General features: G+C 48.0%; 1 protein-coding gene across 5 annotated transcripts in view; it reads left to right on the top strand.

Annotated features, from left to right (window-relative positions):
• The window catches only part of CEP192 (centrosomal protein 192), a 2,773,731-nt gene that overhangs the window by 2,501,050 nt on the left and 249,195 nt on the right, over positions 1-23,486 (top strand). For all 5 annotated transcript variants that reach the window (XM_069620824.1, XM_069620822.1, XM_069620821.1 and 2 more), the window contains one exon: positions 12,334-12,413. In XM_069620824.1, coding sequence (XP_069476925.1) covers positions 12,334-12,413 — 80 coding nt within the window. The remainder of the gene's footprint in view (positions 1-12,333; positions 12,414-23,486) is intronic.

Here is a 23,486-nt window from a genome sequence, read left to right as displayed (position 1 = left end):
ATTGCTTTAATAGAAATTTCTCTATTCCATTTAGCACATGAGTCGGAGTTATTCAAGTTATAACCCAAATAAATCATGCCTAAGGCACGTGGAATCAGATTACCATTTATTTTCCACTGGTATCTTACCAATTTTCTTCTGTTTGAGAATACCAGGATGTGAGACTTATTTGGGTTTAATTGTAAATTACGTTTCTCACAAAAATCGCTAAGACAAGCTAGTTTGTGTTGAAGCCCAAAGGGTGTAACGTCAAACATTACCAAGTCATCAGCGAACGCTAGCCAATCTAGGCAAAGGTCCCCTATTTTAAGCGCAAAAGAATTACACGTTGACCATATAGAAGCAATTTCAGACAAATATAAGTTAAACAGGGTTGCAGCAAGGTTGCAACCCTGTTTCACCCCTATATATGTACTGATTGATGGGGTCAAAGATCCTTCTTTATCCAGCTTGATCCTATAGCTTGTGTTCGTATGAAGTATGATAATCATTGCTATCAGGTGCAACGGAATTTGCATATCCTGCATCCTTAGCCACAACAGTTGTCTAATCACAGAGTCAAAGGCTCCTGATATATCTACTAGCGCCATATATACTGGCCCATGATCCTTCACTCTGGAAATTTTCAATATGTGAGCTAACAGCGTTGCATTTAGCTGTGTACCCATACCTTTACGAAAACCAGTCTGAAACCTCGAGAGGATTTCCTGTTTCGAGATAAACTCATTTAGATCCTTCAGAATTAGTGCTGAAAAGATTTTTGCAAAGGTGTCAATGAGGGCTATGGGTCTGAAGTTGGCTGGATCATTCAGAGGACCTTTTTTATGGAATGGAATTACAATCGCAGATACCCATGACTCGGGAATTGACTTTATTTTAAATACACAATCCAGCCTCCTTAGGATGATTTTTGCCCATAAGTTGGGATCATCCTTGATAACACATGGAGGAATACCATCAGGCCCAGCAGCTTTGGAATATTTTAACTTTGCAATTATATCAATGATGTCACTCAATCCCCAGGGGCAAGTAGAGGGAAGATTACCAACCAAATCGGGAGAAGTTAGGCCACGGAATTTCACAGGCAGGGCATATTTTGCATCGTAAATTTTGGACCAGACTTCTCCACTTACTGCCGAACACAGATCTGGTTTGCCATGCAGTAAGGGATCCTTCAGTGTCGCCCAAATTTCCCTCGAATTCTTTCCAACAAGGTTCTGGATCATCCTTTGATTAGTTTCAATGGAACCATGAATTTTAATATATTTGACATCATTCCTATAGTTAGCAAGGATTTTCTTTTTCTCACTTGCATAACCTACTATGTTATCAGATTCTTTCAGCAATTTACGAAGTTCGCTATTCTTTTGTGTTTTCCTTCGAGCTATTTCAACATTATCTCTTTTCGTATGGTCATGTATGCTAGCTACTGTGTGTTCTTTTGCTAAAGTATTGAGATGGCCACATATCATTTTAGCATTTTTCCTTTCCCAAATCAGGAGATCGTCGTTAGACAGTGATTCCACATTAACCTCTAATAAATCTCTGTTAACTAAAAAGTTCAGCTTCCTATATAAATTCACATTCCACCTAATAGAGAGTGCCTTTCGATCAATCTCCAATAGTACCAATGCTGGGATAGTTTCATACATTGGGGTACTACTCACCAACAGACACTCCAAAATACAATGATCACTTAGATATGTTTCAATGATCTTACAGCTTGAGGTTAATTCAGCCAGAGAGCTTGAGATTACTAAGTAATCTATTGCGGTACGTTTTGTACCACGTGCCCAAGTATATGCATCAGTTTTTTGATCAAAAGGAACGACCTGCAGATCCCATTCAGATATATATCTGCGCCAAAATATCCCTCTTTCGAATGCCAGTATTTCATAAGATGAGACCATGTCAAATTTATTCATTGTTTCATTGAGATTTGAATTAAAATCCCCACCCAGAATAATCTGTGCGTGCGGTGCGTCTGTTGCCACTGATAACAAAACATGATTAACTTTTTCAATGATTTCATCTAGGGATGTTGACACAGGGTTCCAGTATAACGCAACTATTATCATCTGAATTGGCACACTAGAAGGTAAAGTCACTTCGACCGCTAGAATATCTGGGGAGGAATATATTTGGAGCAGTTTCAATTGGTATCTATGTCTCACCAAGATCGCAAGCCCACCAGACGGACGTCCATGGTTCCCCTTTATCGCATGAGAACAAAATACTACATATCCCTCCAAATAGATATCCTTAATTGCCATAGTTTCCTGCAAGATAATAATTGCTGGCAAATCAGCTCCTAATTTTTTCGAAAACCAATTCATGAAATTGTTGAACCCACAACAATTCCATGAGTTGATAACCACAGTGTCGTTCTATTGTTTTTCGATTCCTGGTATACTGCTTATTAGATTTTGCATCAATGGTTCAAGCCGTGATAGACTAGACGCAATCTTGGCAACAGATTCCGATTGCATTCTCATTTTTTCATGTAGTGTAATGAGCTGATTATCATGTCCATCCATCTGAGTGTTATTCCCGTACATAGATGGTTGGTATTCCACAAATAATGTGGCATTTTCCATTGATTTGAACATAGACAACTCATAACCTAGCGATTGAAAGTCCTGTAAATGTTTCCAGATTAGTGCAGCAATTATTGTATTCTGGAATTTGCATAACATTCTACCATTAGAATTGTATGGTAAACGGACCCAATCTATATCATTAGATACTAGGTTCCTCAAAGCAGGAATTTGATTAAATACTTTCATGAGAGAGGTACGATTTAGATTTGGTTTATCGACCTTTGCGGGATCCAGAGTCCATCCCATTACCAGTTTCATTTCAGACCCTAAGGAGTGGTAGAACAACCATTTATCCCCACACACTCCTTCAGGCATAGGAAGCGAAGATATGGGCTGATGGTTTGACTGAATATCAGAGGTTTCATTCATAGACTGTGGCCTCAGAATATCAGAATCTTGAGTGGCACCAGCATCAATCACAACCTGGACATTTGCGTTGTGAGCACTGCTATTGAGAATAGAGCCCGCAACTTGACATTCTGAACCAATCTCATCAATGTTTTGCGGCTTTTGAACCAAGTCTGAAATTTTTTTGTCAATTTTTTCAAAAAAACGTTGTAACTGTGTCTGTATCAGAATGGGGGATAGTGGCGTATTTTCGTCGCTTATGTTGACAGCGCTAAGTTTAGGGTTCAATTTAGTTTCGACTGATGTATTCACTATAGTAGCCTCCTCAATGCTCATGGATTCTGTTTTAAGAGTCCCATACTCAGATGAACCCAAGACAGCCTGACTTTCACTATTGAGTTGTGTGATATCAATATTGTTATCCCCCATACTAACACAATTATTATGCCTTTGTTGCTGAATAAGCTTTTTTATGCTTTGTTCTTCCATTAATACGGAATTTCTGTTTTTTGGTTTTATTTTGTTATTTTGCTTCGACTTTAGAACAACTTGGGATATCGGTTCTTGAAGATTTGCATTTTTTTGTTTTTTTAAAGCTTTATTATATAATTTTTTTGCTTTTCTAGACATAAAAAATGTACTATGAGTGCCATTTGCTTCTACGTCCAATTCCCCAATGCAATCATGTCCACACTGTGTGGTCTCGGAATTCAAGTCAATCAAGTCTGTCAACACAGTGGGACTATCGGGATTAACGATAACTATGGACGATAAAGGTTCATCCTTTTCATTCAGTACCGCTAACAACCTTTCTGGTGATATTAAGTTTGCCTCAAGGACAATCTTTTCCAACGCCAGTATCCTCTCATGCTGTACTTTTGCTATTTCCGCATATGGCGGAAGCAAATTTTCTGTTACAGCTTTTGGAACAGTTACTGGATTTTTACTCAATACGCTGTTCCAGTCTACGAACTCAGTTTGGGTAGCCATAGAAGTTCTATTGGGTTTTTTCCCAGCCTTATTCTCATCTGTTAGAGTTTCCAACTTTTGAGTTTGCAGACGTTTTTCACTCATCTGTTGCTCGGCCCAGAACACATGGCATTTTTCCTGAGCAAACAAGTAGCCTTCTATTTTACTCATTCTTGAGTTGATTTCTGCAGTTGCTAGACTCAGGGCACCAATAGCTCCATGCGTATACTCGTGACCCTTGTCCAGCAAATTCAGTATTCTAGTCAAGACTGGAAAATTCTGTAATTCCTGTGAGTTTAGGTCTACCAATGTCTCTTCTAATGGAAAAAGCGGGAGAGAGGAATTTGGCAGCCGCGATTTCTCCAAGTCAATTTCCAGTGACCTGTGCTCGCAGCTCAGTACAGGAGAGTGAGGATCTTTAGTATCAGAAGGAATATATTGGTTCTCATGGGAGGGTGAGCTAGCAGAATGTAACAAGTCTCGAGCCCCCCAACCACCTTTAAATTTGTGCGTTTCTTTCAATTGGTTTAGATTTTTTACTATAGCCGCGTGAAAATGAACCTGTTCCCTAAGGCCCGTTGACTCGGCAGCAGGAGTAGAAGGCCCATTCGAAAGACGTGTTCGACTATGCAGTTCTGCTAAGACAACCGGCGCAACCAGCGAAACATCGATGGCAGGCATACTTTCCTCATCATTTACAGCCCCCAATATTGAGCTATCCCTGATAGGGACATTGTGAATTAACTTACTAGTTTGCATGCTATTGCTATGTACTTCGCTATGAAATTGGGCCACTACATTTGTCTCCTTGACAGTCTCCACATTAGACGCTTGTGCAAGATCTTGCAATGAGTGGTTCACCATATTAAAGTTTGGTGGTATCCTCACATGCTGGGTGAGGCTCAGATTATCGTTTGGTCCCTTTCCCTTTTTCTTGATTTGGTTAACTATGTCTTGGTTGGGCTCATCCTCTGACATATTACCGTCAGAGATTGATGGAGGAGGGCCATTCAGGCATCTTTTTCCATTACGTAGTTTCTTGACCATCTTTAAACAAGGAAACCACTGGTTTCTGCCCCAACAAACAGAAACCTACCTCAGATTCTACAGCTACAGCACACAAATCCCGGAAGCAGAGCGGCACCGCGACCCGCGACGCGCACCGCGAACAGCAAACAGTACTTGTCCGGTACTTGGTGCGCGGCGCAGGTGCGCGAGTCCGGCAGTACTTCAAGTCACCAGGTGCGTGACACGTCAGAGGGAGGCGTGGCTACCCAAACAGGAAGGACCTAAACATAAGAAGTGGATAGGTAAGCAAAGTTCATACGGATGTGAAATCTACTTCTAAGCACTTACAAACGTAAGCAGACGGCAACACACACAAGCCGTCGAGCGTCAGTGTGTGCAGCACACAAGCCGTACAATACACAAAACACAGCTCAAAGTGCGATCACCTCAGGGTCAGGCACGCTGGTGCACCCGAAAAGTACGTCCTCCGGCTGAAATTCAAAAGTCCTGGCAAGGCAACAGGTCCATAGAGAAGGGGATACAAATACAAACTGGACCAAAAGCGCCAGCCAGCAGGGCAGCACAACGTTGCAGCAACAGCAAACAGTACTTGTCCGGTACTCTTGTTAGGGGACTTTTTTGGACTCAATTCGTGTCTCTGGAGTTACACCAGGATGCCCACGAAGTTTCAGCGAGATTCGGAATTCGGAAGACCGTGCACTGCACAGTGGCTGGAGGTCCCAGGGTATTGGGGTATTGCAAGAAGGCAAGGTCGCAGTAACCTGTGTGATGGCTCAAAATGCAGGTCTTCTTGAGTCTAGTGGGTCTCACTAGGCTCTGGGTTCGGGTCATTGTGTTTGGAGACCCCAGGTCGATTGGAAGGAAGGGCTGCAGCCGGCTCCGGTTACACAGCAGACTCTCCGGTCACTGGAAATCATTCCTGCCACTTTTCCTTCGTCATCCTCTTCGGTTTTCTGTTCCAGTGGTCGACATGACTTCAGCTTCCAGGTTTCCAGTATTTATCAGAAACTACAGCACAACCTCTGCATTCTCTCCCCGCATTTTACAAGAAGGGGGCGTCTGGTTGTCCAATCAGGACAGCCAGCCCCCCACTGGAATTTGTCCCAGTTGAAGGAAGGCGTAAGACAAAGGAGGGGGAAGTTTTGGATTCCTCCCCCACTTCCTGTGCTTACAGACTCGAGCCTGGGCAGGGTGTCCAGGGGATTCCCGGCAAAGACGAAACTCAAACAAAGGAATTTCCCGCCCTGGATGTCGGGGGAAGGAACAAGAAACGACAAACACTAAAATAGCAGAAAAAGAAGACGGGGGCCATTTTGGTAAAATGAGCACCCATATGTGCCTTTACTACAGCTGTGATTACAGCCTGCGGTAAAGGTGAACCAAATTAGTAAAAGGTATCACTGCCACCAGCCATTAAAGGTAAGCTTGTCACTGTAACAGAATTGTTACAGTTTTAATCTGAAAGGGGATACCTTGTATCTCACCAGCACTCCACATAAGTTGTGGTGTGCTGGTTTCACATAATAAAATGTAAAAGGGATCCAAAGATCCTTTCTACCCTTGGGAACTGTAGTTCACTCAAAGTTAGCACAAACTTAAATGAGGAGCCCCTAGGGCAACCCAGCAACAACAAGCACTTTTTCCCAATAAGTTGTTAGACATGATAACTTAAAAAAGACACTATGGAGAGTCTTAAAAATGACATCCATAAAAAGAGTTAAAGATTAGGTGAGTGTGTAAAAAGGGTCCCACTCACTGAGGTATTAATGAAAAATATCCCACTAGAAAAGCAAAAGGTTCCGGAGTTGAACCAGGAAAGGAAGATTTACCAGCTCTGTGTAACTCTTACCTAACATACGTGTCAGTCTGGCTTAGCCGTGGCAAATCTGGTATCCAGACCTGCTACTCCTGTCTGATGATCAGTCCTCAGGCTGCCACTACTTCCGGACCTTCCCTTAGAGGAGTAGCGATTCTGCACCACGACCCAGCATTGCTGAACATCTGGACCTGGCTCCTGCAACCCTAGAATTTGAACATTATTCTTTACCTGCGGAGTGTAAGGACATCCTGGCCAAGGCCTCTTCAACGTGCTACAGCCATAAATGGAAGCCTTTCTCTGTGTCGGGCTCAGAAGATTATCCCTGTGCGTGTCAAAGCCCTGCACCTCCTACCATGCCTGTTTTTCTTGGCCAAGGGTGGACTGGCTCATGCCTCTATCAAGGTGCAGTGCACCTGGTTGCCATATCCTGTTACGCCAGGGCACGGGGTAAGCCTTCTCTGTGGTCGCACAAACTCGTCAAGGAGTTCCTCAAAGGACTCTTCAGGACTTTTCCTCCGGTGAAGGCTGCTGCCCTGACTTGGGAGCTCAATGTGGTTTTGACTAAGCTCATGGGGGTGCCCTTTGAGCCAATGCATCAAGCCTGCTCAAGTTTCTATCGGTGTTCCTCGTTGTGACCCCCTCAGCCAGTCAGGGCGTGGAGGTCCAGGCCCTGCCGTGCAAACAGACGGTCTTGTGCTTCCACGCCGAGAGCCCAGTCCGCCAGAGCCATTGCAGCAATGACGGTGTTTCTCTTTGGTGTGCCCCTGCGTGACATCTGCAGGGCTGCTATGTGGAGCTCCAGGCACACCTTTACAAGGTTCTACTGCGTCGACGGGGATTCCAGGGAGGAGTCCCGAGTCGGCCAAGTGGTGCTACGCAACCTGTTCATCTGAGGTGAGTCTGTTCCAGAGGTGTTTATTGCTTCCTTTGAGCCTTGCCACCTGCCGTGGTTGTGTATCTGTACTGCTGTGTAATCGTTATTCATGAGCCTATGACTCCATGCCAGACCCCATGCTGGAGAAGGTTTAAGTTATTTACCTCTAACTATTGTTCTTCAGCAACAGTCTAGCAGGGATTCACATGCAAATCTTCCCTCCTTCCCCTCTGGCTTTTCTTGCTTCATATTGCCACTTTACAGGCTTACCAAATCTGAAGATGGTCACCAGGGGTGGAGCTTAGGGAGAGGACTGTCATTGGATGGAGGCCAGTATGACCCAGAGACAGTGAGTGGTTTAGAGGAGAAAAAAAGTTTTAAAACAAAAGTAAAACCATTTTTTCTTTTACCGAGGATTCCCAGCCTGAAGACGGGGAATATTCATGAGCATGTGAATCCATGCCAGACCCATATTAGAGAACAATAGTTACAAGTAAGTATCTTCAACCTTACCTGGACGATTGGCTCATCCGGTCTTGATCCTGCATGATGGAAACCCAGCACACTGCGGGCTATCCAACTTCTGACTTCTCTCGTATTCACAATCAACTATCTGAAGACCTGCGTCGTGCAATCGCAGAACGTGCTGTTCCTGGGTGCCCACTTCAACATAGTCTCGTGTCTGTCGACTTCCTTGGAAGAGAGGGGAAAAGCCATCTTGGTAGCAATCCAACTGTGGACGACTTCCGTGGCAACAGTCCGGACCATCAACTCCCTGCTGGAGGTGATGTCTTCCTGCATCCATCTGGTCCACGTCTGCGGATGAGACCCTAACAAGTCACTGGCACATGCACCAACAAGATCGCCCTCAGCCGGGCATTCTGTCAAGCCTTGCAATGGTGGTTAGTTTTCCTGTATCTCACTGGGGGCTCCCTTTCAGATCCCTCCGTATTAGGCTACAGTCACGAATGATGCCTCTCTGGAGGGTTAGGGAGCCTACACAGGACATTCTCACGCCAGAGGCCTCTGGCTCCCGGATGAAAAGGAGTTGCTCACCAACGTCCTCGTACTGCAGACATTCTTCTGGACCCTCAAGTCTTTTCAGCCTCAGCTCCAGGGAAATGTGGTGTGGATCTTGACGGACTACACCGCCACCATGTCTTAAATCTGGGAAATAGGACGGGAAACACTCCCCGGCGCTGTCCCTGCAAGCATAATCTGTATGGTGCTGATCCATTCTTCAGCGCATGTTTCTTCTCCCATTTCACCCTGCCGGCATCCAGAACACCATTGCAGACACTCTCAGCAGGGAGCTGCGGTCCTGCCATGAATGGGAGCTTCACCAAGCGCAAGTGTTGCGTCTCTTCAGCGAGGGGAGTCTCCCTCAGATAGACCTCTTCACAACGGCTGTCAACACCAAGTGTCAGACATTTGCCAGCAGATATCCTCAGCTGAGGAGTCTGGGTGTTTGCCTTCTCGCTCCCTTGTGAGGGCCTCTTTCTGTATGCCTTCCCTCCAATTCTGCTGTTGCTACGAGTGATCAACACACTCAAATATATCTGGTATTCAGACTTTGTCCATCTGGCGGCGTTCCTGGCCATCATATTGCCTCTACCTGCCAATCTACTCCAGAAAAGGAGGGTCAATCCTGCACCCCACGACTCAGCGTCTCCGAGCCTCACAGCTTGGCTCTGTTACGCTCACCTGACTCCTGCTGTGACCTCTTCTAAGGTGATGCGCAGGGTTCGGAAGACGGACTGGACCGGGCCCCCAAATCTGGCTTGTCTGGTTCGCAGAAGTATCCTTCTGTAGGCGAAAATAGGGGATTAACTGCCTGCGGGGTAATGCAATCGGCCTCCCACTTTCCCCTCTCACCCTCCTCGAAACCCTTCTGTGATTCCTCGTAGCGTCTCACCTTAGGGTCTGGAAGGACGAGCTCTCCATCCTGCTTCTGATGCAGGGGCGCGTTGGTATCCGGTTACTTCACTGGATTTTCGGATTGGTGAGAACCAAACTTGCTTGGCTTCCAGGTAAGTTTTTTGATAAGAGGTTCCCCTTGTGTCCATGCATTAATGTACTAATGCTAGTGTCTTTTTCCCCATAGGGGCTGGGGTACGGAATGCCGGGGAGCAGGCACCGACCCGAGATGAGAGGTGAAATCCTTGTAGAAATCAGGTAAGGCTTTAATGAGTGTTTTTTGGTAATGTCTTTTCATTCGCTCATTAACGCTGATGTCTCTTTTTCCCCTTAGGGGCCGGGGTACGGAAATGCCAGGATGCGGCGCGGACCCGAAATGAAGAGGGAATGAATCAACAGGTAAGTCTTAACATGGAGATTTAGCTTTCCTTATTCCCTTCTCTCTCTCACCTTTTGTTCTGGTCTTTTTCTCCCTAGGCGCTGGGGCGTGACTGCGAATCTGGATGATAGCTGCTGAACATGGAGGCGCCCTGTAAAGGTGAGTGGAATGCGGCGCTGCAGCGATCGACGCGATGAGCTTTTAAATAAAAGTTTTCTTTTCAGGATTGTCGGTGAGATGTCTCCGGGATGCGGATTTAGCAGGTAAGGACTTTTCCTTCTTCTGTTCTCTTCTTCTCTTCCTTTGCAGGTGATCCAGGATGCTGGCAGGCGTGGCAGAAGTCAGGATGCAGGAGCAGACACGGTGAGCGTCCAGCTGCTAGATGCAGAACAACGCGAAGCACGTGTGGCTGTTTGGGTGGGGTTTAAATAGCCTTGGAAGAAGTTCCAGGTATGTATCCTTCCTCCAATCAGGTATGTATCCTTCCCCGACCACGCCCGGATGGTAAATTAGTCCCACAGGTAAAGTAGTTCCTTTCAGGCCTCAAGGAGGCCCGGGATCCTGCAGCATGGTCTGCATCAGGTAAGTGCACCCAAGCACTCCCATAATGAGCCTGGCGCCTATGGTGCCAGGACACTGTCCAAAGGGCCCCTATATGGGGTTGCTGGGTCCTTCCTTGGGGACTGGATGTCCGCTTTCGGGGACACAGGGCTTGAACCGGCTCCCCGGGAGCGGGCATCACAACAGGCTCCTGCAGCCTTGGACTTTGGACTCTATTTGCTGCCTTTGGAATGCAAAAAGATCCTAGCTAAAGCCAGGGCCACCTCTATATGGGCTTATTACAAGCACAAGTGAAAGTGCTTTACAGTGTGGTGCCGGCCGCGGAAGATGTCACCGCTGCGCGTGACTGCTCATCAGCTTTTACCGTACCTGCTCTCGCTGGCCAAGGCTGGCCTCACCCACACATCAATTAAGGTCCACCCGTCCTCCATATCCCGTTATACACGGAACACAGGCAAGCTCTCCCTGTGGTCACACAGGCTTGTTAAGGAGTTCCTCAAGGGCCTCTTCAGAACATTCCCTCTGGTGAAGGCTCGGCACTGCCTAAACTGATGGGCCTCAGTTTGAACCAATGCATCAAGCCTCTATGAAGTTTCTCTCGTGGAAGACTGCTTTCCTGGTGGTGATCACCTTGGCCGGCGTGTCTGGGAAATACAGGCCCTCTCCTGTAAGACTGTTTGTCCTTCCTTAATGCCAAAGGTTTCTTCAGACTTTAATCTCAACAAACCTTTGTTCTGCCAGTTTTCTTTGCGAATTCTTCTTCGCCTGCTGAAAGAGCGTTGCATTCGCTGGACGTTGCGCGTGCCCTGAATTTCTTTGTTGCACGCACAAAGGACTTTTGTAAGAAGTCTCAGCCTTTTGTCAATTTTTTGACCTGAGGGACTTGGGAAGGCCCTGTCTAAGGCTTCGATCTCCAGGCGGCTCTCTGGCTATATCATGCATTGCCATCGTCTGGCCAACAGACTACTTCCAGGTGGACCGAGTGCCCATTCCATCAGAGCCATCGCAGCAACAACAGCATTTCTATGGCGTTCCCATGCTCGACATCTGCAGTGCTGCTATCTGTAGGTCTACCCACACCGCCACAAGATTCTACTGCATCGACCGGGATTCCAGGGAGGAGTCCCAGGTCGGCTAAGCACAGCTACCTGTTTGTTAGAGGCGAGTCTCTTCCAGGGGTAAGTGCATTGCTTCTGTGAACCTTGCAACCTCCCATGCTTGCGTACATATGAACTGCTGTGTAATCCTATTCATGAGCATGTACATCCATACCAGACCCCATGCTGGAGAAGGAACAAGTTAGTTACCTGTAACTCTTGTTCTTCAGCATGGGTCTTGCATGGATTCCACATGCAAACCTTCCTTCCCCTCTTGTGTTCTTCTTGGTTCATACTACCACTTTACGTGCGCTGCCAAATCTGAAGATGGCCATCAGGGGTGGACCCTAGAAGGAAGTGTCATTTACTGGGACAATATGACCCAAAGTGACACTGATGGGCTTTATAGGAGAAGAGCAGTGTTTAGCTTAAAGCTAAACCACCTTAAATTTCCTGAGGATTCCCAGCCTGACAAAGGGGAATATTCATGAGCATGTGAATCCATGAAAGACCCATACTGGAGAACAAGAGTTACAGGTAAGTAACTGGTTCTTTATCTGCTCCTCAGAACATCTTCAGCAAAATATATATTTTGTAATGGGTCTTTAATCAAAGGCTGTCTAGTCTGCTTAGATGATTAAATGGTTTCTATAAACGGCGTGTCTCAACTTCCACTCAACTTATTGTTTTGCTTTTAGTTTTAAACTGACTGAAACCATGCTTTTATTTTGTTCTTCCAGAAACCTACATAGACATTAGAAATACTACCAATGAAGATGTGCGGTGGCATTTGTCCTCTTCTGGACCACCTTGCGTCAAGGTTAGTTGACACATTTGTTATAAAACATGCTAGATGAGTTGCCTTCGTTTTAAAATTGATACAAACCTTGAAAGCATTGTATTTAATCTCCTAAATTCATTTCCACAAGCACAGAGGTTTGATAGGTGGTTATATGGTTAATCTGACCATAACATTTGAGGCTTTCTTATATTGTTGACTGCATGAACGGACTGCATGAACGACGTAGCTGCGATGACTGTGGTCGAATTGGAGAAACTCCTCAAACTTTTGCGAGAGGGCCAGAGCTGGGCCACTACCAGAAATGCCCCCCAAAAGGTGGAAGGGGTGAGACTCCCTAGTGTCTCCCCTTTCTGCCCCCTTACATGGGCAATCCTGAATAATACCGGGAACCCATGACAGAGCAGAGACTTGAAGCCTTCTGTAAAAAGAATGTTTCCCAATTTGTCGTGGAATTGTGGGATTTAGACCACAGAGATGATCTGCTGATATTGTTCACCCACCAGTGCAATCATGTATCAGGAAAAGTCAAAGCCACGTTAAGCAAGCTACGCTCTTAACACGTGGCTGGATGGAAAAACTGAATTTATTTGCCTGCAGTCCTCTGGCAACTGCAGAGGCATTACACTGTATTGTGAGATATATTGACCCACTCAACAGCATTGCCCCACATCATTAAGCTGCAATTGCGCAGAAACAACCACAAAAGGGCTGCGCTGGCTCCTGTGAGCGCCATGGCTCAAAACTGCGTTTTGCAACAACAAAAATGAATGTACCGTCTGCCAAGCACACATCGAGTAGGAAGGAAGGAACCAGGGGTCACATTAAAGGAGATTGCCAGTGGGTTCCCACATAAACCAAAGGAATAAAGTGGAAAAAGCAGCGTTGCTTTGCTGCAAACACCAAAATATCAATTGAAAAGAAAACCTTTTTCACCTTTAAAAATGGTGCTCTGACACTATTTCCTTCTGTTCTTCCTCCAACCACTGTGATTAATGAGGCCCTGCCATGTCCATGCAGATCCTGACTGTCCCTCACAAAACCTAGCCTTATTCCAGAATGACACTGTGCCAGCCAAAACCTGAAAACCAACAAAAGCTCTACTGCATCAAACACGGAAAAGCGCTTAACTTTGGCTAAAAAGCGTCACAATCACTATTTGCAAAGGAATCAAGAGCTGTAAGTACACATTTCAAAAAAGGTAGCAGGCGTGTACACATGTACATTTTATGGAGACCTTTGCCTTGTCCAGACTGTTGTCTAAAATATATTGGAAAGACAGATGCCAAATCGAATTTAAAGAAAGAAATGCTAGCAGCTGCACCATGTGTCAAAAAATTGGCTTTTGCAAAATAAAGAAAAACAAATGCCTGTGTTGGAACATTACACGGGTGAATGAAAGCCTGCCAATCTTCTGCAATATATGAAGGGGGTTGTTGCTGGTGAGATTATATAACATGGGTTATTTTATGCAACAGGCTTGCTTTAATTCTGGATCTAAGATCAGAAATTAAAGGGTAACAAAATATGGTGGCTGGAGCTGCAAGTTGAAAAACAGGTTCTGCTTGGAGGGGTGGCACCAAAAGGAGGGCTCTCTCCCTCAGCAGATACTGACAACTCCCTGAAAATGACAGGGTTGAACAGACTTTAGTCTCTGCTGGGACCCAAACAATGAAGCTCGCAGGGAAGGAAGCCGGAGGTCTGAAGGGGGCAATATAACTTCAATGAAGGGAGAAACCTCCACCCTGCTCTAAAGGAAAAGTCAGTTGGCAGCAGTGGAAGGACAGAAAAAAAAATGGACCCAGGAACAAAGAGACTGCCTTTTGTTACCCAAGACTATTTCAGGAATAAACTTTGAAGACTTCTATCTTTGCAGCAAGACTTGGAAAAATTGTAAAAATGTCAGTTTAAAAGTGATTTTTCGGAGACGGCCAGGGGGCGCGGAGCATGCTGGACGTGTGAGACCAGCGCTCCTCCACCACCGCAGGGCCTAGCACTCTGAGCCAATCCCCGGCCGGGATTTTGGAGTAACCCCGACGGGAACGTATGCCCCTGCGGCAGCGGCCCAACTAATCGAGCGCTCCTCCGAAAGTGGACACAGCCTGGCCCCGATCTGAGGCCCCGCTCGCCGAGCAACAGAGAGGACACCTTTTCGGACGCCGTGCAGTGGAGACACTGGGGGCGTCACATCTCGCGGTGCCCCAGGCCTTGGCCGGACCCGCTGCGGAGTCTGGAGCCGCCGGTCGTCGCCTCCGCTGCCGCGGCCACCGCGGATAACACTGAGAGGACGCCGGAGCACGCCCCCCACCATGCGCGGACGCCGAGCGGGCCCTGGAGCTCTGCCCCGGTGGTGTGTGGACATCGCACGGGGCCAGGGACGAGTGGGGCGTCCTGGTTGGAGCCCTCCACCAAGAACCGCTCCGGTGCGGACCACCAGCAGCAAATCAGGGCTACGGGAGCCTCCCGACCCATGCCCCGCGCACGGAGACCTACTCGAAAAGGAGCCCCCAGTGAAGGGGTGCGAGCCCACAATGGACGTGTGGCGGCCCTCGACGGTCCGAAGAGTGAGTAGCGCAGGGGGGAGAACTGAGACCGGAGACTCGGCGGACTGTGTTTGGTCCCCCCTCCAGCGCCCTCCGGGCAACTCACCCCGTAAAAGCTGGCACGGCCTTCCCCCCCTTGAGTACAGGGGTCCCCCTGGAACATTTCAGCCGTGACGCATCTGAGGAAACAGGCCCCAATCACAATCTTAGCCCACCTCGTGAGGACCCGAGTCATCGCCGGGGTCCCCCCCACATGTGAACTTGCCTCCACGCAAGCGGGGAGGGCCCAAGACGACCAGAAGAAACCTCAAGGCATTAAGGCAGGGTGAGAGAGGCACCTCCGCCCCCACCCAAACTCCCAAGTGCACCCAGAGACCGGAGCCCTGGAACCGACCCAATCCACGTGCGCAATCCGCTCCCTCCAACGCTTCCGCCGGTCCAACGCACCCCTCGGTGAACCACACAGAGTCACCATGCCATCAAGTGCCGACCCCCCCCCCCCCCGCAGTGCTAACGAAGGACGACCTCAAGGACATCCTCCAGGAGATAAAAGCGATTCGAACTGACATACAAGCCCTCCATAGTTGATCTCAGGGGGAGAGTGGAGACGCTCTAGGAAAAAATGGAGGGAATGGAAAACAACCACCTCCAAATGGACCTGTTAGACATGAAATGCGAAGCAAGGCTAACGGAACTAGATATCAGAGAGGAGGACATTGCCCTGAAAATGGACGACCTAGAGAATAGAGAACGCCGAAACAACCTGCGCATTATGGGTGTGACTCAACAGAGAGGCGAGACTGCCGCAGACGTGGGGAGAAAGGTTCAGGACCTCATCAACCAACTCTTCACACTCGAGGGGGGGCTAGGAAGTCCAGCTGGAAAGAGCCCACCGAGGGGGAGGTGGAGCGAGGGGCGGCCCAAGGTACATAGTCGTGTGCTTCCTCCACTACAGAGATAAAATGGAGGTCCTCGGGAAAGCGAGAAGGCTGGAGAGTTTCTTGTTCGAAGGAGACACAGTGAGGATTTTCCAGGACCTCTCGGCTTTCACTCTTACCCGCAGAAGAGAATGCCGGCTACTCACCCAGTGGCTCACCAGCCAAGACATAAGATACAGGTGGTCCTTCCCATTCGCCCTGTCTTTCGAACGCTCAGGAGTGGACTATAGAGTGACCAGCGGCAAGGAGGCATCCCAAGTACCGCAGGTACTCAAAGGGGATACCCCAGAGGAAGGAAACGAGATGGAGGTGCAAGAGCCTCGGAGCGCCAGGAGGGAGCCGGAGGGCCCCTGGTCCACAAAGAAGATGATAAAGGGCCGAAGGAAATTCAAGAAACTAAACACCTCCACAACGGAAGCCGAAGGGGATTAAGTGGTCAGAGGCTCGCTATTAGAGAAACCGAGAGATTGAATCAAACAGCCCCGGCCGGGGATGCTGAGCTTAACAAGGACTGCGGTGGATGGACTTGCATTCACCCTGGTGGCTTGCCCGTTGGCAGGTGTCATGATAAAGAGGGGGTGGGGGAGGAGGGAAGGAAGGGAGGGAGTTGGGGTTGAGGAATTTGGGGACCCACACAGTCTCAAAACCACATTGGAAGGCGGCAGCAAGAACAGATCCGGGAAGACGGTACACACAAGACAAGGACCCAATGGCATACAATGAGAATAGGGACCGGGCTGAGTCACTGAGAATTGGTTCACTCAATGTAAAGGGTCTAAACTCCCCGACAAAGCGCTGCCTCTTGGGGAGGGAAATGAAGAATGCCAAAATAGATATCCTCTTCGTACAGGAAACTAGAACGGTCTTGGGAGAGGAGAGGGCCATCCCGGGAGCACACGTGGGCCAGACCTTCTGGGCATCCGCTCCCACGAAACGGAATGGAGTCGGAATCATCCTGCAGAGAAACCAGAGACTCACAGAGGTAACCAGGTAGGGGAGGGAGGACGTTAGAGCCATGATTATATCGGGTGACTTGCACTACTCCAGGGTCTCCCTAGCAGCTATCTATTGTCCTAATGTGGGCCAGGTTGAATTTCTCAAAGAGGCGATGGGAGAGATAATGGCCAGGACAGAGCGGCCCCTTATACTGGGTGGAGACTTTAACATGTGGGCAAATCGGGAATTGGATCATAGTGGAGGGGCCATCCCGCTAGGCAGCCGAGGGGGTAGTTCTCAGGGGAAATTCCGGGAGCTGATGTGGGGCTATGGACTCGTAGACACATGGAGGGAATTGCATCCGGAGGGAAAGGGATACACCTTCTACTCAGCGGTCCATGGCACCAGAACGAGAATAGATTACCTTTTCATGGGGCACCAGAACATGAGCCGAGTGGAGTCCTGCATCATCCGCCCGGTTAGCTGGTCGGACCACGATATGGTCTGGGCAGATATTAGTGTATTGGGTCTGAAGCCCAGAGAATCCCTGTGGAAATGCAATGACTTCCTGCTAAGGGATGTGGTTTTTAAGGAGGAGATGGAGAAGGTGATCAATGAATATTTTGAACTGAATAACACGGGTGAAGTCAACATAGAGACAGTTTGGGAGGCAGCAAAGGCGACCTGGAGGGGTGTTCTGATTAGAGAGGGGGCTTCCAAAAAAAGGACCAGGACTCTCCTGGCTCATAGGCTACTGGCGGAGATAATAGCATTTGAGGGATCTGAAGGGAAGTGTGATGAGGAGAGGGAAAGGGACTTGGGGGATGCAAGAGAGAAAAGGCAAGAGCTGAAAGCATTGGAGATGGGGAAAATTGTAGTGGGCCTCCAACACCTGCGTCAAAGGTATTATGAAAAAGGGGATAAGGGTGACGCCATGCTGGCGGCCAAACTCCGGGGCCAACGGAGAGATAGATGGGTGTCAAGGATCTCATGCAGGGATGAGGGGACAAAAACGGATCCCGAGGGAATAGTGGAGGAATTTGCGGGGTATTATGAGACTCTCTACGGGAGGGAAGGAGAAGTGGAGGCGGAGGCACTGGAAGCATACCTCGGAGGAGTAACATTACCTGTGATGGACCCCTAGAGGCATTAGCCTCAGATGCTCCAATAACGAGCAAGGAGGTACTCAAGGCAATATCGGGTCTTAAGCTGGGCAGGGCCCCCGGGGAGGACGGATTCACCGCAGGCTTCTATAAGGCCTTTGGAGGCCTACTAGCAGTGTTTTTGGCGGGCCTACTCACAAATATCATGAGGACCGGGAGTGCGCCTCAGTCTTTTGGCAAAGCACTGATAACAGTGATCCCGAAGGAGGGCAAAGATCCAATAGACTGCCGGTCATATAGACCAATTTCCCTCCTGAATGTGGACGCTAAACTGTTCACCAGGATCATAGCCACGAGACTAGACAGCCATATGCCAGTACTCATCCACTCCGACCAGGTGGGCTTCATACAGTGGAGACAGGGGCGGACACCCTCCGAAAAACCCTGCACTTGAGGAGGGAAGCGGCCCCGAAGGGAGACAACCCTGTCTTGGTGGCCATCGACGCCGAAAAGGCCTTCTACAGGGTGGACTGGGAGTTTTTACACTGAGTCCTCGTCAAACTGGGCTTTGGCGAGGGAATCAGACGAGCCATTAAGGCCTTATACACAGACCCCTCTGCTAGAGTCACGGTGAATGGTCGCCTGTCGCGAACATTCAGCCTTCAAAGGGGGACGAGGCAGGGCTGCCCCCTCTCCCCAATCCTGTTTGCCATGACCATGGAAATACTCGCAGAGTACATCAGATGTGCCCCGATGGTCCGCGGTATTGACATTGGAGGTCGGACCTTCAAGCTCGGCCTCTATGCAGATGACATACTGCTCCACCTGAGGGAACCTACTAGTTCGGTCCCGGCTGCCGTTCGGGTTATTGAGCGGTTTGGCCAATTCTCAGGCTTCAGGATGAACATAGGGAAGTCAATGATCTTCCCCTTTGCCCCAGATGCAGACAGGGATCTCACGGAACTGTCCCCCCTGGGGTTTCAAATTCGTACCGAAGGGATTAAATACCTGGGGATCAACATCGTCCGGCCCCACGAAGATCTAAGCCAGGCAAATTACCCCCTGCTGTTTGACAACTTATTCAAAGATTTGGAGACATGGGGTAAGGGGCAAATCTCGTGGATGGGAAGGATAAACGCTGTAAAGATGAACCTCCTCCCCAGGGTCCTGTACGTTTTCCAGATGCTCCCTTTAGAAGCCCCAGAAGCACTCCTTAAAGAAGCCAAAAAACGCATAACGAAATTCATATGGCAAGGCCAGAGACCCAGAATAGGTTATGAAACACTCACCCTCCCCAAGGATAGAGGGGGGGGTCGGCCTCCCAGACTTACGAACTTACCACAGAGCAGCCCAGCTCAGAACCCTGGCCCCCCCACCTCAGAGAGGACCCCAACAAACAATGGGTCTTCCTTGAAAACCCCCTCCTGAGCCCTGTCACAGTGGGTGAGTGGTTATGGGTCCCGATGAAAAAGCTCCCAAGGAGAATTAGGGATCACCCAATACTAGCAACAATGTGGAAGGCGCTGGAGGGTAAGGGACACGGTGAGAAGGTGACCACTTGGCCCTCCCCCATGAGTCACATCTGGTCCACACCAGTTTTAGAGGAAATCCCAGGCCATGAACACTATCAGCCCTGGTTTGACGCGGGCCTATGCAGAGTTGGTCAGTTGGTCAGGGAGGAGTCCTTTATAAGCATCCAGGAGCTTGAAGAATCCTTGGGAATAGGTAGGCTCTCCCCACTCCTCTACCTGAGACTTAAGGGAATCCTAATGAGACCAAAACTAAAGCCCAAATTACAAAGAAAACTCATCCCAGTTAAGAAAATCTTAGATACCTCATCTCACTCCTTTACTCGGCCCTTTTAACCCCCCGGGAGGGAACCACCAAAAGCCTCAGAGGGAAAAGGGAAAGAGACTTGGGTTGTAGGATCGGAGACGGTCTCTGGGGGCGACTCTGTAGTAGATCATTTAAGACCTCGAATTCCTGCCAATACAAAACCCATGCTGTTAAACTCCTGCACAGATGGCAGTATGACCCGATCACACTCTCTAGGATGTTCCCAGAATTAATCCCCCTCTGCTGGCACTGGTGTGGGGAAAGGGCAAACTATTGGCACATGTGGTGGACATGCGGGAAGGTCCAAACTTATTGGGCCGAAGTCCTCAGCTGGCTGAAAGAGGCGGGAGAAGGTGTGCTCCCACTGGACCCGATGCTGAAACTGTTTGGCCTGCAGCATAAGGATGACCACTGGGAAAAATTACCGGACCTCTCACACTCCCTACTGTTGGCAGCCAGAGCGGCTTGCGCTAGAACGTGGAAGAGGCCTGCCCTCCCCACAAAGAAAGAATGGGTGATGATTGCCAAAGACATATTCCTTATGGAAAGACTTAAGCGGCTTTACATGGTTCAAGCGCCCAAATAGAGACAGACTGGCTGCAATTTCAAGATGTGTTTGGCAATACATAGGCCCCGTCCTGAGACCCACAAGCGTCCTTGGCACGGCCCAAAAACAAGCCCCGACATGGAACGAATGGCCCAGGAACTTGGAAAGCCGGTTGACCACTGGTGGAGAAAACCCGGATTGACGCTGCCCTATGCTGCATCATTTCTATAAGCAGACTGCATAGTTTGAGATACAGTGGGGGGTGGGTGGGGGTGGGGGGGGACAAACACAGGGAATAATGGCCTATAGTTTGATTTGTTGAGGGCGATTGCCCAAATCTTGTAATTTGTGTACCTATGCTGTTGTTTTAAAAAAAAAATCAATAAAAATTGAATTAAAAAAAAAAGTGATTTTTTTTTCGAGCTTGCTTTAGAGACATGGTAGAACTCACTGACACATTGGGGACAGAAAGGACAAAGTATTGAGGATAAATCGAAAAGTGTCAGTGTTGCAATTTTTGTACATGCATCCCTGGAGATAATTTGCATCTGTGTACAAAATTATGGAATTTTAGTACAAATGTTTAATGCTCAAAATTACAAAATGTATCAGAAGGGCGAAACAAGGTCCCACAGACTTGAGGATTAGACTGATATGTGCTGCACATAAGATGTAACCTGTGTGTACAATTTGCCAAGAGATTTCAATGGTGTAAATGTATGTTTTAGGCAAAATTAGATTTTCAGTAAAGTAAATGTGGGAGTTTTTGGGCATTGTAAAACTCTCCTCATAAACCTGACATCATTCCCTTGGAAATCCAACCAGTTGAGAGCAAGGCGGAGGTTAGCACCCCTGTCCAATCCAAGTAGTTTAGGGGCGTGCTTGGTTAACCCTGCCCGGCCTCTACTTTGATGATGTCATTATGCACCATAAATAAGGGTTCCTGATAAGACTCTACACCAGCGGTATTCAAACTGCGGGCCGCGGCTGCATATGCTGGGCTGTGAGAGCCCAGCATGAAATGTAAGAAAAAAAATATATATATTTTTTTTAGATTTAAAGAAATGGGCAGGGGCGGCTCACATGGTCGGGCTGAAGCATGACACTGTCTCAGGCACCAATTAAAAAGTGGCCCGCAGTTGTAAATGATAGGATTGTGATTGTTAGCAATGCTGCACTTAGTTCGAATTGTCAATATTCGCCTGCATCGCATCTAGATAGGATTGTGATTGTTAGCACTGCTGCACTTAGCTAGATTTGTAAACAATTGCCTGCGTCACTTTTATAAATAGGATTGTGAATGTTAACAATGCCACACTTTGTTAGAATTGTGAACATTAGCCTACGCCAGACCCAGACAGGATTGTGAATGTTAGCAATGCCACACTCAGAATTGTGAACATTAGCCTACGCCAGACCCAGACAGGATTGTGAATGTTAGCAATGCCACACTCAGAATTGTGAACATTAGCCGACGCCAGACCCAGACAGGATTGTGAATGTTGCCAATGCCACACTTCGTTGGAATTGTGAACATTGGGCTATGCCAAACCCAGACAGGATTGTGAATGCTAACAATGCCACACTTATATATTGTGAACATTAGCCTGCCCCAGACCATACTAGATTCTGAATATTAGCAATACTGCACTTAGTTAGAAATGTGAATATTAGCCTACCCAGACCCTCACTAGATTGTTAGCAATGCCACACTTAGATTTGTAAAGCCTGCGTCACTTCTAGATAGGATTGTGAATGTTAGCAATGCCACACTTGGTAGACTTGTGAACATTAGCCTGCGCCAGACCGAGACATGATTCTGAATGTTAACAATGCCACACTTCCACATTCAGTTAGAACTGTGAACGTTCGCCTGCCCCAGACCCATACTAGATTGTTAAGGTTGGCCACATTTGGCTCGAATTGTGACCATTAGCAGACGCAGAACCCAGACAGGACTGTGAATGTTGCCAACGCTGCACACGGTTAGAAGTTTGAACATTAGCCTGTGCCAGACCCTGACAGGATTGTGAACGTTACCCTGAGTCGCTTCTTGATAGAATGCTAATGTTGGCATGTCCCACACTTGGGTGGAGCTGTAAACATTAGCCTGAATCGCATCTGGCTAGAAATGGGAATGTAGATGTTAACATGCCCACACGTGTATAACTGTGTACCCTGTTTTCCTGCTTCATATGCTGTTGCTATATATCTGTATCCCCCTCCTGTGACTGTAAGCCCAGCCCCATGTCTCTGTGTCCGTGTGTCGCCCTGTTCCCTGCCATCCTGTTCATGTGCCTGGTCTCGGGCGCTTTAAAGATAACCATCATATCGCATCACTATGCTTACTCTCTACTTTACACCATCATTCAATTAGAACACCGCTATACCCCTGACTAATTCAGCCTAGCTGTTCACATACGAATACGACCCCATGAACACCTCATCACCCTAATAAAATGCTGCTAGCCGAGCACATTCTGGCTTAGTTGCTCACACATGCGTCCATCAGGCCTAACGCAGCCATCACCCAGTCTGGGTGTCCACCCCCAAGACTGCACACATCCAACTGATGTCTTCAGCACTACACCTAATGCTAGGATGCAGCTACCATCTGGCAATTACACCAGCTGCACACATCTGCTGCACCCACGCACCCTATGACACTATCTTGCTCTATTGACCAGAATTATGGTTCCCAAGGGCGTTCAACCTACCAGCGCTTTGAGGTCATACCAGTGATATATAGAGCACTATATAAATGCCAAGTAACATAACATTCATTCACAGACTGAATAGTACCCAATGGGGTGCTTTGTGTTAAAATGTAAGTACATTGTGATATTTATAAAATATTTATTCAGCAACAATGGTAAAATGACTAACTGCAGGGTGAAGTAACTCATCAAACTGGCCCACATTGGCCAAAAAGGTGGTCCATTTTGACTGGCCCACGCTAGCATTTTGTTTTTTTGTTACAGGAATTGCCCTATAGGCCAGTCCGAGCCTAAAGGCTCATCCATAATGGCAAGGGGGCACCCACCCAGTGGCCCCCTCACCCATTATGGAGGAGCTAAGAAGCTGGCCCAGTGAAACAATGAGCACTCCCTCAGCTGCGTTTTCAAGTTGTGGGAGGGCTCCTGGGCTGGCTGAACTGTCAATGGGAAACCCTATTTCCCTTTGAAAGTTCA

Source organism: Ambystoma mexicanum, chromosome 5q (assembly GCF_040938575.1).
Source record: "Ambystoma mexicanum isolate Mex_15411 chromosome 5q, UKY_AmexF1_1, whole genome shotgun sequence".
Taxonomy (NCBI): domain Eukaryota; kingdom Metazoa; phylum Chordata; class Amphibia; order Caudata; family Ambystomatidae; genus Ambystoma; species Ambystoma mexicanum.
This window is presented reverse-complemented; position numbering and strand designations above follow the sequence as displayed.